Genomic DNA, 14,668 nt, shown 5'->3' with positions numbered 1-14,668 from the left:
CTTGGGGATTGAACTAGTACTTGCAGTACTGTCTTAATGCCTCTTACATAAATAAATATTTAAACAAGACTACTGAAAAGAGTTCTAAATATCCAATGCATGTACCTACTATACAAAGTTCTATGTACTGGCCTCAAGGCTTCTATGAACTCCTTGAAATTGTACGAAATTTGGTGTGGCTATGCCTATGTACATTTTTAGGGGAAAGGACTACAGGTTTCATCAACTTCACAAAGCTATATATAACCTAAAAAGATTAAAAAGCAAATGCAGTTTTTTAAAAAAAGAATTTAGCAGGCCGGCGCCGTGGCTCACTTGGCTAATCCTCCACCTGTAGTGCCGGCACCCCAGGTTCTAGTTGGGGCGCCGGATTCTGTCCCGGTTGCTCCTCTTCCAGTCCAGCTCTCTGCTGTGGCCCGGGAAGGCAGTGGAGGATGGCCCAAGTGCTTGGGCCCTGCCCTCGCATGGGAGACCAGGAGGAAGCACCTGGTTCCTGGCTTCGGAATGGCGCAGTGCGCCAGCCGCAACGGCCATTTGGGGGGGTGAACCAACAGTAAAAGAAGTCCGTTCTCTAACTCTGCCTGTCAAAAAAAAAAAAAAAAGAAAAAAGAAAAAAAGAATTCAGCAGGTAAACCTGTGTTATCCAAGAAAATAGCCACTAATCAACATCTTTTTTTTTTTTTAAAGATGTATTTATTTTATTCAAAAGGCAGAGTAAGAGAGTGACAGAGAGAGGGAAAAGGAGATCTTCCATCTGCTGGTACACTCTCCAGATGGCTATAACAGAAGGGACTGGTTCATGCCAAAGCCAGAAGCCCAGAAAAAAATATTGATTATATGCTAAAATATGTTAGATAAAATGGGGTAAATACATTATAAAATTTTACTTGTTTTTATTAAACATAGTGACTAGAAAGTTTAAATATTATTTCCATTGAATAGCATTGTTCTTGATTCTAATAGTCAAGTGTAATTATAGTATTTCTATACTGTACTGGTACTCTTGAATATTTGTAATACAGGGTAGGTATTATGGTGCAATGGGTAATTGCCCCTTGGGACACCGGCATCCTATGTTGGAGTGCCTAGGATTGGGTCCTGCCTCTGCTTGCAATCCAGCTTCCTGCTGGTGCACCTGGAAGACAGCAGATGATGGCATGAATCCTTGAGGTTCTTGCCACCTATGTGAAAGACTCAGATAGAATTCCTGGCTTTTGGTTTTGGCCTGGCCCTGTCCTGGGTATTGTGAGCATCTGGGGAGTGAACCAACAGATGGATGATCCCTCTCTGCCTTTCAAATAAATAAAAAGAAGCTTAAAAGATGCTCAAGGCCGGTGCCGCGGCTCAATAGGCTAATCCTCCGCCTTGAGGTGCCGGCACTCTGGGTTCTAGTCCTGGTTGGGTAGCCAGATTCTGTCCCGGTTGCCCCTCTTCCAGGCCAGCTCTCTGCTGTGGCCCCGGAGTGCAGTGGAGGATGGCCCAAGTGCTTGGGCCCTGCACCCCATGGGAGACCAGGAGAAGCACCTGGCTCCTGCCTTCAGATCAGCACAGTACGACGGCTGCAGCACGGCGGCCATTGGAGGGTGAACCAACGGCAAAGGAAGACCTTTCTCTCTGTCTCTCTCACTTTCCACTCTGTCAAAAATAAAAAAAAAATAATAATAATAAAAAGAAAAGATGCTCAAAATTTACTAAAAAAAAAAAAAAAAAAATCGGCTAAGAGATTGGACCTCCTTGTCCTAATGCTGAAACAACTAACCATGTATTTTAAATTTCTTTCTCTAGGATTCAGGAGTGATAGACACAATGCCAACATACTATTCAAAACTAGGAATTCAGTTCATAAGTGAAGTAGACAAAGAAATGTAAAATGCTAATATGCAAAGTCATTTGCTATTTATTCAAAGACTTCTTATCTACTATATACCAACTACAAGTGATTAAAGAATGAGTAATTGGGGCCGGCGCTGTGGCGCAGAGGGTTAACACCCTGGCCTGAAGCGCCGGCATCCCATATGGGTGCGGGTTGGAGACCTGGCTGCTCCACTTCCAATCCAACTCTCTGCTATGACCTGGGAAAGCTGTAGAAAATGACTCAAGTCCTTGGGCCCCTCCACGCACATGGGAGACCCAGAAGAAGCTCCTGGCTCCGGATTGGCACAGCTCTGGACGTTGCTGCCAATTGGGGAGTGAACCATTGGGTGGAGGATCACTCTCTCTCTCTCTATAAATCTGACTTTCAAATAAAAATAAATAAATCTTAAAAAAAAAAAAATGAAATTAAACACAGAGGCACAGATTCTTCCAGGGACACAGAAATGTAAAACAATAATTTTATCAATATTTTAAGTACCACAGAAGGTAATGAACAGGATGTCCTGGAAACATAAAGAAGGAAGTACTTGGTTTTATCTAATGCAGCCAGAAAAAGCCTTCCTGTAGAAGACGACACTTCAAGTGAGACTTGGAAGATAATAGGAGGCCATGAAAGCAGGAGAGAAAAAGTTATTCTAAAGAAGGAAGAAAAGGACAAACCACCATCCAAGTGGTTTATGACATCTGGGACATAAAAGAGAGAAAGATGGTAAGACAACCTGGAATGTCAGCAAAGAGCCAAGTAATGAAGAGTCTTGCATAATAGGCATACAAAAGTAAGTAAGTAAATAAATCTGATTCCATATATGATGTGAGGCAATAAAGAATTTTAATTCAGTGTTTTGTGTATGTGTGCATATGAACCCACACAGGCTAAAGAGAAATGTTTGAAAAGGTAACTTTGGCTGCAATGCAAAGATGGACTAGGCAGGAAAGATTTGAGAACTGAGGCAGGAAGTTCAGTTAGAAAACTAAGAAAACTACCCATACAAGATATCATGTAGGCTTGAATTAAGGCCATGGAAGTGACAGTAGAGAGATGAGATGAAATTAAAATGTCATTATGGCAGTAGAAACAAAAACTAAAGATTGTTGAAAAGATTCACATACTGAATAGAAGATTAAGATTATCCCTGATTTTAAGCTTATGCAGGTTGGTAGACCCCAATGACATCAATCAAAATGAGATTTCAGTAGAGACGCTTTAAGTGAGCTTTCTGGGAAGAATATTGTAGAAGAAACAACTTAGACATACCTGGACATCATAATACAACTGCTTATTTTTGGGATGTCTTCTATCAAAAACGTTAGGTTTGGTTAAATAAATCCAACTTACACTTTGAGTATAGTTCGTTAGGTTTTGGAATAATAAAGTTATAAATTAAGCTACAGCACATTTGTGCTTATTTCAATATAGAAGGATTTTCTTGCCTTAAATTTATCAAGTGATACAGACTGTGTGACTTTTAAATGGGCAACCCAAACACTGTATATAAATATTAACTGTGAAAAAAGCATCACTGGTAAAGAACAATCTACTGTATCTTAATAAAGTTACAAATAATACCTTACCTTGCTCAATGACAGCCGATGACTTAGAAAGAGTCTTCGAGAGGACAGATGACTTCATTTTCCGTTTGACTGGCTTTTCCTTTTCTATGTTTTCTTTTGCAGAATTATTCCTAGTGCCATGGCTAAAAGTGGATTGACCAGGACTTGAAGTAGTATTCAAGGCTTTGGAATGTTTCACAGAATTCTCTAGTACTGAAACCACAAACAAGATTAAAACTAAGAGTTGCTAAATCTAAAAATAAGCAAAATGATTGAAATTGCTTCTATCTTGAATTGTATGGATTAGCCAAGAGGACAAAACCTGAAAGATATGTAAAGCTTCCTCAGGAAAAAACTACCCAACTAGAAACTCTTCACAGTTGCAGCTCTTTTTTAAGCTAGTCAGTTATTTTAAGATTATGAAGGCAAGTATAGGCAAAATGCTTAACAAGTCTGGTTACTAGGAATTAAATTCGAGTCTGGATCACAGTCTGCACTTTTAAGCATTATTTTATGCTGATATTCATAAACCTCAATTTTTTCATTAATAACAAAACAAAAAAAACTCAAGGGAAAAAATAATCAAAAACACCATACACATTTTAATTTAGTAACTGAGTCTTACTTGTTTTCCCTGGCACTGCAGATGTATTAGCTTTTGAAATAAAAGTCTTGGTGGCTGAAGAAGTAGAGGGTTGCTCAGTGATCACTGGATCTACAACCACTCGGTTGCTTCTGGTTCGAACCACAGAACTGGATTCAGTTTTACCATTTATCTGAGCAGCATTATGCCTCGGTGGTATTGAGCGTGTTGGTGCAGAAAACGCAGAGGTAGAAATTTCTGACTTAAGGTGGGGTTTCAAGATCCTTTTTTTCCTTTCAGGGCTGTGAATAAAATAATACTGTTAGTCATCTAGGTAACTCTAAATGGATAAATGAAAGTTTTATAATATAGTGTTGGATTCAATATTTGAACTATTATGAAATATGTTAAAACATGAGATTTGTAGTGGATTTCTTATGGTTGTGAGCCTTTGAAAAGTGAATATTTAGTGAAGGATTGCTGTAAATGCTACAGTTATATGACAGAAAGCATGATACCATCACTATCCTAAAAATGCTGTTTTACTGTATAGATTTAGCAGTTTGAATTTAAGCACTTACACTAGTAAAGCTTTAGTTAAAAGATTAAAAATCCTCCACATCATAGGAACTTGCATGTCAAATATATCATTCTGCAATATAGGGAATAGTAAAGGAAGTATTAAAAAACACCAACTTCTATCATATAGATGACAAAGTTATAGATTAGTTAAAGCCATTTCAAAGAAATTATATACCTTGATGCAGCACTACTGGAAACAGAGCTGCTTCTGTTTCTTTTCTTCCTCCTTTTGGTTATGGTATTTCTTTTATGAAAACGAAGAGCAGATTTATAATCTGATAAAACTGAACTAATGTGTTCTTCGAAGAAAGCAGATAGGCGTAAACTCATGCTGTAAATCTATGGAAGGGGAAAACTGTGTTCAAATACTCCTCAAAGGAAAGTAAATATATTCATTAAATATAAATAATTTGGATATTTGTCTAGTAATTTCTTTTTAGAATTTAAATATTGGTTTTTACATCCCTTTTTCCCAAAATCTTTTCATAAAAAGTAAACTGAAGTATTGTTACAATTATTTTTGCATTTAGATAAGGGGTATTCCAAGTTTTGAGATTTTTAATGCAAAGTCTTACTCTGAATTCAGAACAGACAAAACTCCTTGTGAATTCTATCATACTGAAACTATCCCTGAGCATCTGAACCTGTTTTCCATGACTATCTAAGATAAGTATCTATTCTTTCTCATTCCACTGCCATATATCAACCTATATGAGGTCCTGTCTGGATAAATAGAAGTAAATGATATTTACATTTATTTTTGTAAATCATACAGATAGATTTTTGTAAATCATTCACAGAAATGCTCCTTTCCATCACTCCATAAAATAGCTGCAGAAGCCCAGATGGCTCTTACATACCAGTATTGTTCATATATAACATGTGTACAATACCACTTCAAACATCAAAGATGACATCAGTGTTATTTCACAGAAAAAACTGAGTAGAAAGATACAGGCTCTTTTTCCACAAGGAGACCATTCAGAACATCATAGCTGATTCTGCTCTAAACTTTAAATGGGAGCAGTATTTAGTTTTTTAATATGATTTTCTTCTAACTAGACATAAAAGAGAACAATTAAATTATATACCCTTGATCTTTTGCTTGGTGTATATGCTTTAGAATTACTAAAAATAAGTCTGACATCTTTACATAATTCCATTGGTGACTCATAATTCCCAGCCTCTAATGTTTCTCTAACAGTAGCAAAATCCATTGGAGTGTCAATGATATCTCTATAGTCCTAGGGGAGAAAAAATAAACATTATCATCATCATCATCATTATTATTATTACCACAAAGCATTACTTCTCAGCACAGGGACTGCAATCACACAATGAGTGAGTGCCAAGCCCTAGAACTATTAATAATCACTCTTATAAAAGAATACCAAAACTTATATAGGGGTCCCTCTCACGTAGGAATTCTGAATGGGAGTTCTGGACTCCTGACTTCTGCCAGGCTGTGGTAGGAATTTGGGGCGTAAAACAGTGGATAGAAAACTTCTCTCTCTGTCTCTCTACTTTCAAGGATATGAAACTAGTAAACACATTAAAAAAAAATCAATGCAAACAGTTGTCACCAAGTTTATGCACTTCATTCCAGAGAAGTGGAACTGCCCAAGATCTCTACCTAGTCAACTGTGTAAAGCAACAGATTGGAAACAATGAATAGAAATGAAAGCAGAAGAGTAACAGAAATTTATCACAGTACAGAATAAAATTATCAGAATATGGTATCTTTTAGTAGGGACAAAGAATTCCTCATCATTTCAATAGCTCTGAGTATATATTTTTGAAAGTATAAAACCCCAAGCCAGCATCACAACTCAATAGGCTAATCCTCCGCCTGCATCGCTGGCACCCCAGGTTCTAGTCCCAGTCAGGGCGCCGGATTCTGTCCCAGTTGCCCCTCTTCCAGGCCAGCTCTCTGCTGTGGCCCCGGAGTGCAGTGGAGGATGGCCCAAGTGCTTGGGCCCTGCACCCCATGGGAGACCAGGAGAAGCGCCTGGCTCCTGGCTTTGGATCAGCGCAGTGCACCGACCGCAGCGGCCATTGCGGGGTGAACCAACGGAAAAGGAGGACCTTTCTCTCTGACTCTCTCTCTCACTGTCCACTCTGTCAAAAAAAAAAAGTATAAAACCCCGACTTTGTAAAATCAAGTTAAGAATCAAATACACTGATCTTACAGTGAAGATGGTGCAATATAAGATGTGGTTACAGACTTTACAAACTTTTATTTCATTTTCAATATGCATGCCTTTCATGTCCTTTTCTTTTATTTTGTATTGGCTAGACTTTTCCAGTACTGTTCGATAACTGTGGTGAACAATGGTGAGAGTAGACGGTCTTTCCCTCTTCTCAAATTTAGGTGGAAAGCACTGAATCTGCCATCATTAAGCATGTTATCTCTAAGTTGTTTTTTTTTTTTTTTAAATAGATGTTCTTTAACAGGTAGTGGAGATTCCCTTTTATTTCAGTTTTTCTTAAAATTTTTTTTTCTTTTAAATCATGAATGGTGTTCTCTTTTTATTAGATTCTATATGTGCCTATTTATTTCAGGGCCAACTGTATTACTATATTTTTTATATTCTGATACCCTGCTATTTGGTAACCTTAAATATTTGGGGAAAGACAGCCCCTCACAGGGCTAATCAATCCTTAAGATATAACAAAGGGCTCAACTGAGAGCACATATTTCAAAAATAAATAAGTCAACCCCAAGTATATAGCCTCCGTTATCTCCCTTTCTAACTCACACACAACAAAGCAGTGTTTCCTCTTTGCTAAGTTATCTTGAGTTATCTTAAGGCCAGGATCAGACAGTTAGGATTATCCAGATGTCCTACAGCCTACTGGAATTATTCAAACTAGCAAATCCTAAATGGCTTATTCTCACTTGCCTCATAAATCTCAAAAGAGGGTTTCTTTTTATTAACTTATTTATTTGAAAGGCAGAACTGCAGAAAAGGAGAGGCAGAGAGACAAAGATCTTCTATCAACTGGTTCATTCCCTAATAAACTGCAAGGGATGAAATTAGGACAGGGCAAAGCCAGGAGCCTAGAACTCCATCAGGGTCTCCCACATGGGTGCAAGGGTCCAAGTACATACTCATTTGCTTTCCTAGGCACATCAGCAGGGAGCTGGACAGGAAGAGGAGCAATCAGGACATGAACCTGTGCCCATATGAAATGCTGGTGCTGCAGGCAGCATCTTAACTCACTGTGCCACCTGCACCAGCCCCTCAATAAAGGGTTTCTAAGTTTTTCCCTAGCTCCTGTCTTTCTGTCATCTGACCAAAATATGGAACCTCCCCTGTGGCCCTAAGTGGTATGTGATTATCACCCTCTCTGGAATCTGTAAATACAATAAACTTGTTTCTTCTAAGCCAGGTCCTCATTTCTTCTTATGGCCAAACAAAGCCATAACATACCTAAAATGTATACTCTTAGAATAAAAGGGTATGCAATGTTACCAATTGCTTTTCCTATGTATTAATCAGTATGATGTGATTTTTCCAGTTAGCGTGATGGAGAAAACTGACTAGTTTTTGAATATTGAACCAGCCTTCTATCTCTGGAATAAACACCACTTGGTCATGATTTATAATAATTTTTATATATTCCTGAATTCTATTTGCTGTTATTTTGTTAATAAATTTTGCATTTCATTCTTTTTTACTGTTTTTGCCCATTTTTGGAGGGTGGGCATATAGGAGATTAAAATAATACTGATTTTACAAAGTAAGTTGGCAAGTAATTCCCTTCTTTTCTATCTTCTAGAAGTCATTATGTAGAACTTATGTCAATCTTTCTTTAAATTTTGTTAGAGTTCTCTAGTGAAGTCACCTGAGACTAGAGATTCCTTTTTTGAAAATTACAAGTTAAATTCACTGAATAGTTAAAGGCTATTGAAGTTAGCTATTTTATATTCGGTGAGCTTTGATGGTTTATATTTTGAATATTAATATTTCATATAAGTTGTCAGATGTATAAGCAAAGAACTGGTTGCAGTATTTTCTTACTTATATCCTTTTGTAAAATTACTTAAATTCTTTTGCTATCATCCTGGTCTGTAATAATAGTCCCTATTTCATCTCTGATTTTAGCAGTGTTTGCTTTCTCTCTTTTTAGTCTTATAAATTTTAATAGGCACTTGTCAGCTTTATTGATCTTTACAAAGAACAAGTTTTTGGTTTCAAGGTTGACTTTCATTTATTTCAGCTCTTTATGATGCCTTTTTTCCTACTTACTTTTGGCTTATTTTACTTTCCTTTTTTTTAGGTACTTGAGCTTAATTACTGATTTCAAACTTTTCTTCTGACATATTCTTTTGTGTACATTTAATGCTATAAGTTTCCCTGCACTGTTTTAAGTGTATCTTACAAATTTTGATATACTACATTCAATGTATTTTTTTTTTTTTAATTTTAATAGTTCACTTCCCAAATGCCTGTAACAAGCAGGTGGAAGCTGGGAGAAAGGAACTCAATGCTAGACTTTCACATGTTTTGTAGCAACCCAATTACTTGAGTCAATACCACTGCCTTCCAGGTCCTACACCAGCAGGAATCTTGAATCAGAAGCTAAAGCAAAGTATTGAAACCACATTCCCTAATGTGGAACAAGGGCAACTTGATCTGCATCTGAAATGCAACTAAACACTTGCTTCTCTCATTTTTCTTCTCTTTAAATTCTCTGAAAATTAGCAGATGCACAGATTTGGAAGAATGTTTCTTTCAAGTGTCTGGAGATTTTTATTACTGACTTCTAATTACAAACACACTATATATGTTTTCAATGAAATTTTGTTTTGGTTTGTTTACTTTTCCCCAATCTTCTTGTGGGTTACCTGAACAAGTTCTAGAATTTCGTTTTTGAATTTACCTATCGTATTTGTTGAAGTATTTTCTTGTACAGCATCTTAAGTGGTTGTTCTAGGCATTTTATATATCAAAGTCTATCGGCATCAACATTGTACTGATTCAATTCACATACAGAAAATTACTAATAACCCTAAGTCTCTCTATTTCCTGCTTAGAATATAACTATATGAAATATTTTCTCTACATAAACTGAGAACCATTCTGGACAGTGTTGTAATTTTTGCTTCAATTAACCTAAGTATAGAAACCTTTCCTTATGATTTCTATTCTTTTCATTTGTTTCAACTATGTTTTTAACTGTTCAAGCATTTTTATGACACTATTTAAAAATCCCTATCAGGTAATTCTAACACATGTGTCATCTGGGGTTGCGATCTATCAATTGTCTTACCTCATTCAGGTTGCAATCAACATAGTTGCTTGATAAATGATTTTGAATTGAAACTTGTACATTTTAGGTGTATCTTATTAAAATCTTGTGTTTTAGCAGGCCTCCTCTGACAACTTTAATGGGCTAAGAGGATACTGCCTTGTTACTCTAGGTGGGAGTGGAAGTCTAAGTTCTCTACTTGGCTAACACTGATACTCAAAGAGTGGGGAGGGTGTTCTCGTTACTATTGGGAACAGATGGAATTTCAGACTCCCATCCATACACAGATATCACCTAAGCTGGGGAGGGCTAAATGCCTTGTTACTGTTCCATATACAGCCTCCATGACACTACATGGGTTAGCTCTACTATAACTGACAGGCGGTAGAAAGTCGTTACTTTTCGTAGACCTCCACTGACACCATCTCAGGGAGATAAGGGAGGGGCACTATTATTGTTAGGTGCAGGTAGAAGTCTGAGCTTTCCATGTGCTCTCCACTGGTATTTGTGAGAAGTGAGGGGGTGTTCTACTGGCCTGTGCTAGTGGGAAAGGAGTGAAACCATAGTTTTCTCCAAAGTATTTCGCTGGAGTAGAGCAGTTATTGTCTAAATTCTTGGTGTTTCAAACTGCCCCTTTCTTGACTGTTTCTGAAACTTGAAAGAGGGGGAGAAAGAGAGAGAGAGAGAGAAAGTGTCCTCCATCCACTGGTTCATTCTCCAAATGGCTGCAACAGCCAGAGTGGGGCCAGTATGAAGCCATCAGCTCCATCTGGGTCTCCCAAGTAGGTGTCAGGGGCCCAAGAACTTGGGCCATCCTCTATTCCTGTCACAGATGCCTTAGCAGGTAGCTGGCTCAGAAGTGGAGCAGCTGGGACTCAAATCAACACTCATATGGGATGCCAACATAGCAGGTAGCAGCTTAACCCAGTATACCACAATACTGGCCCCATAAATACATCTTAAAATTTTTTTAATGTCATCAATGTTTAGAGCCGCACAATAAAAATCAAACTCAGTTATCTTTCAGTAATATTTTGATTTTTGCAAAAATAGTCTATTATGCATAGCATCAAAATGCATCCAAATGACTGTCAATTACAGAAATTAAACATTAGTAGAAAACTGTCATTTGGAAAAAAAAAAACAACAAAATCTGCACCCCAAACTCTTGAGATAGTTACAAAAAGAATTAAGGTTACAAAATTGCTCCCTAGAGGGGTAAAATTCACCTAAACAGTGTCCAGCCCTTCCACCCTCATGGAGGTAACAACTTTGACACAGTTTATAACTGTTTGAATATTTAATATTATGCTATTATTGGCTCTACCTATTCTGTAGATTAGGAGAAAATTCTGAAGATATAATTTTATGTTTTCAAAAATTTTAGTAAAATGTAAAATTTCTTTATGTAGAATACTTCATTCTTGTCTTACATCTTTTTTTTAATTTTTTTTAATTTATTATTTTTTTTGACAGGCAGAGTGGACAGTGAGAGAGAGAGAGACAGAGAGGAAGGTCTTCCTTTGCCGTTGGTTCACCCTCCAATGGCCGCCGCGGCCAGTGTACTGCGGCCGGCGCACCGCGCTGATCTAATGGCAGGAGCCAGGTACTTCTCCTGGTCTCCCATGGGGTGCAGGGCCCAAGCACTTGGGCCATCCTCCACTGCACTCCCTGGCCACAGCAGAGAGCTGGCCTGGAAGAGGGGCAACCGGGACAGAATCCGGTGCCCCAACCGGGACTAGAACCCGGTGTGCCGGTGCTGCAAGGCGGAGGATTAGCCTAGTGAGCCGCTGCGCCGGCCATTGTCTTACATCTTGAGTTTCCACATTCAGTATATACAGCTACTCAAATAGCCAGAATATTTAGCATATTAATCTTCATCAAAAGTTGCATGCTTGCTTTGAGTATCTGACTAAAAGAACACAAATTAAGGGGCCGGCGCTGTGGCATAGCAGGTAAAGCAAGTGCCTGCAGTGCTGGCATCCCATATGGGTGCTGGTTCAAGACTTAGCTGCTCCACTTCCAATCCAGCTACCTGCTATGGCCTGGGAAAGCAGTAAAAGATGGCCCAAGTCCTTGGGCCCCTGCACCCATGTGAAAGACTCGGAAAAAGCTCCTGACTCCTGGCTTCAGACAGGCCAGCTCTGGCCATTGTGGCCATTTGGGGAGTGAACCAATGGGTAGAAGAGCTCTCTCTCTCTCTCTGCCTCTCTGTAACTCTGCCTTTCAAATAAACAACAAGTCCTTAAAAATACACACAAATTAATATTTTCATATAAAACCTGAAATAGGAAACATATGATCTGCCTTAATTTTCAATTCTAAAGTATAAAAAACAGATTACTGAATTTTCCCTTCTCTGTGATAGTGATTAAAAAAAACAACATACCTACATCAGAGATACCAGGAAAGCAAAGAGGCTAAATTTTTTTTTCTTGGTTCTTCTGTTTTTTTGTTTGCTGACCTTTTTTTTAAAGATTTATTTATTAATTTGAAAGGCATAGTTAGAGAGACAGACAGACAGAGACAGAGACATTTTACATCTGCTGGTTCACTCCCCCAATGGCCACAATGGCCAGGACTAGGTCAGGCGTAATCCAGGAGCCAGGAGTTTTTGCTGAGTCTCCCAGGTAGGTGAGGGTCCCAAGGAAGAGGGGCCATCTTCTGCTGCTTTCCCACGTGCATTAGCAGGGAGCTGGATCAGAGCAGCCAGGACTCAAATTGGTGCCCATAAGGGATGCTGACACTGCAGACGGCCTAACCCACTAAGCCACAGTTTCAGACCCTTGTTGATTTTTAACTGGTAGTTAGGACGGATCATACCTGTTAAATATTGTTCTCATTATTTTTAATACTTAAAAGGGATGACAACATTGTTGTAAGAGGGGATCTCCAAAAGTTCATGGAAATGCATAGTACTAAAAATCTGAGACAGGCATTTGGCCTAGTGGTGAAGCCACTGGCTGGGATATCCACATACCCTATCAGAAAGCCTGGGTTCAAGTCTTGGTTTTGTTCCCAATTCCAATTTCCTGCCAGTGTACACCTTGGGGATATGGTGGTAGCTCAAGTAGTAAGATCCCTGCCACACACATGGGAGACCCAGAAGGAGTTTCTGGTTCCCAGTTTTGGCCTGGCTAACCTTTGACTGTTGTGGGTATTTGGGGAGTGAATCTGCTGATAAGAGCTGCCTCTTTCTCTCTGTACCTCTCAAATAAAATTAAAAATGTTTCTTAAAGAAAAAGGTACATGAATTTCCAAACTTTGACACCAAAATAAATTTATCCTTTAATTCCATTTTCTACAAACCTTTAAAAGCACCTGTGAGTATTTGCTCCCTAGGTTTAAGAAGGGAACCATTTCCTTCATATAAAAACTCAGTTGCTTATTCTCTAAGAACATCACATACAGCTGTGGTACACTGGAATTACAGGTTCTTGTTCTGGCACTGTCAACAAAAGCCTAAATATAAAACTCAGTGAAACATTAGTATAACGACTCCAATCCTAGCCTCTTCCATTTGTTTCTGTATGACAGTCTTCTTCTCCTTTTTGTCTATAGAGTTTTGATTTTTCATTATAATTCTATGTAAAGTTTTTTTGTATATATCACACTCAGGAATCACGTTCTGTCAGTTTATCAACCCATGAAAATCCTCAGGCATTAATTCCTCATATATTGCCCCCTCCTAATCTCATTTTCTCCCACTGGAATTTCTGATAGCTATTTTTGGACCTTCTCATTCTATCCATTTTTTTTTAAGGATTTGTTTAATTATTTGAAAGGCAGAGTTACAGAGAGGCAAAGAGAGCTCTTCTTGATTTACTCCCCAAACACCACAATGGTTGGAGCTGTGCCTATCTGAAGGTAGGAGCCAGGCGATTCCTCCAGGTGTCCCATGTGGGTGCAGGGGCCCAAGGACTTGGCCCATCTTCTACTGCTTTCCCAAGTGCATTGACAGGAAGCTGGATCAGAAGTGGGGCAGCCAGGTCTTAAACCAGCACCCATATGGGATATGGGCACTGCAGGTGGAAGCTTTACCAGCTCTGCCACAGTGCTGGCTCCTCCACTATCTCTCTAAATCTTTCTTTCACACCTTTCAACTCTTTACATCTTTCTGTGGGAAATTCTATATCATTTCTCTAGATCTTTGAATTAATTATCCCTTTAGAGAGCTGATCTGATTGTACAGCTGCCCAGCAGGTTTAATTTCAATAACTACATTTTATTTTTCAGAATCCTAATTTACTTGGTTTTAATATGCCTTATACCACTTTTCCCTAAAATAAAAGTCTTTCTTTTCCACTTGCTACTAATTCATTTGTCCCCTTAACCAAAAGCATTTTTTTTCTGGTGGCACATAGTCATCTTTTTTTTTTTTTTTTCTTTTTTTTTTGACAGGCAGAGTTAGAGAGAAAGGTCTTCCTTTTCCATTGGTTCACCCCCCAAATGGCCGCTATGGCCAGGACGCTGCGCCAATCTGAAGCCAGGAGCCAGGTGCTTCCTCCTGCTCTCCCATGCGTGTGCAGTGTCCAAGGACTTGGGCCATCCTCCACTGCCTTCCCAGGCCACAGCAGAAAGCTGGACTGGAGAGGAGCAACCAGGACAGAAGCCGGCACCCCAACCAGGACTAGAACCCGTGGTGCCAGTGCCTCAGGCGGAGGATTAGCCAAGTGAGCCGCAGTGCCGGCACATAGTCATCTTAACAATGAATACTGTCTCTTTGAAAAACACAAAAAATACACATTGATACAAGTATGTAATTTTAGAATAATATATAGATAATTTTAAAATTCTAGATATTAAAATTTTTGGAAAAAA

General features: G+C 38.7%; 1 protein-coding gene across 15 annotated transcripts in view; it reads right to left on the bottom strand.

Moving 5' to 3' along the window:
- The window catches only part of PHIP (pleckstrin homology domain interacting protein), a 164,093-nt gene that overhangs the window by 13,581 nt on the left and 135,844 nt on the right, over positions 1 to 14,668 (bottom strand). For 14 of the 15 annotated variants that reach the window (XR_011388640.1, XR_007922917.2, XR_011388639.1 and 11 more), the window contains 4 exons: positions 5,683 to 5,835; positions 4,767 to 4,930; positions 4,052 to 4,311; positions 3,448 to 3,639 (listed from right to left, as the gene is read on the bottom strand). Coding sequence is in view for 10 of the 15 variants with exons in the window: in XM_051854539.2 (XP_051710499.1) it covers positions 3,448 to 3,639; positions 4,052 to 4,311; positions 4,767 to 4,930; positions 5,683 to 5,835 (769 nt within the window). In the remaining 5 variants the exon portion in view is untranslated. Of the gene's footprint in view, positions 1 to 3,447; positions 3,640 to 4,051; positions 4,312 to 4,590; positions 4,662 to 4,766; positions 4,931 to 5,682; positions 5,836 to 14,668 lie in introns of all 15 variants that reach the window. The other variant, XR_011388641.1, reaches the window with a different exon arrangement.

The sequence above is a fragment of the Oryctolagus cuniculus genome, chromosome 5 (genome assembly GCF_964237555.1).
Source record: "Oryctolagus cuniculus chromosome 5, mOryCun1.1, whole genome shotgun sequence".
Taxonomy (NCBI): Eukaryota; Metazoa; Chordata; class Mammalia; order Lagomorpha; family Leporidae; genus Oryctolagus; species Oryctolagus cuniculus.
Note: the sequence above shows the minus strand (reverse complement) of the source record. Positions and strands in the feature narration are given on the sequence as shown.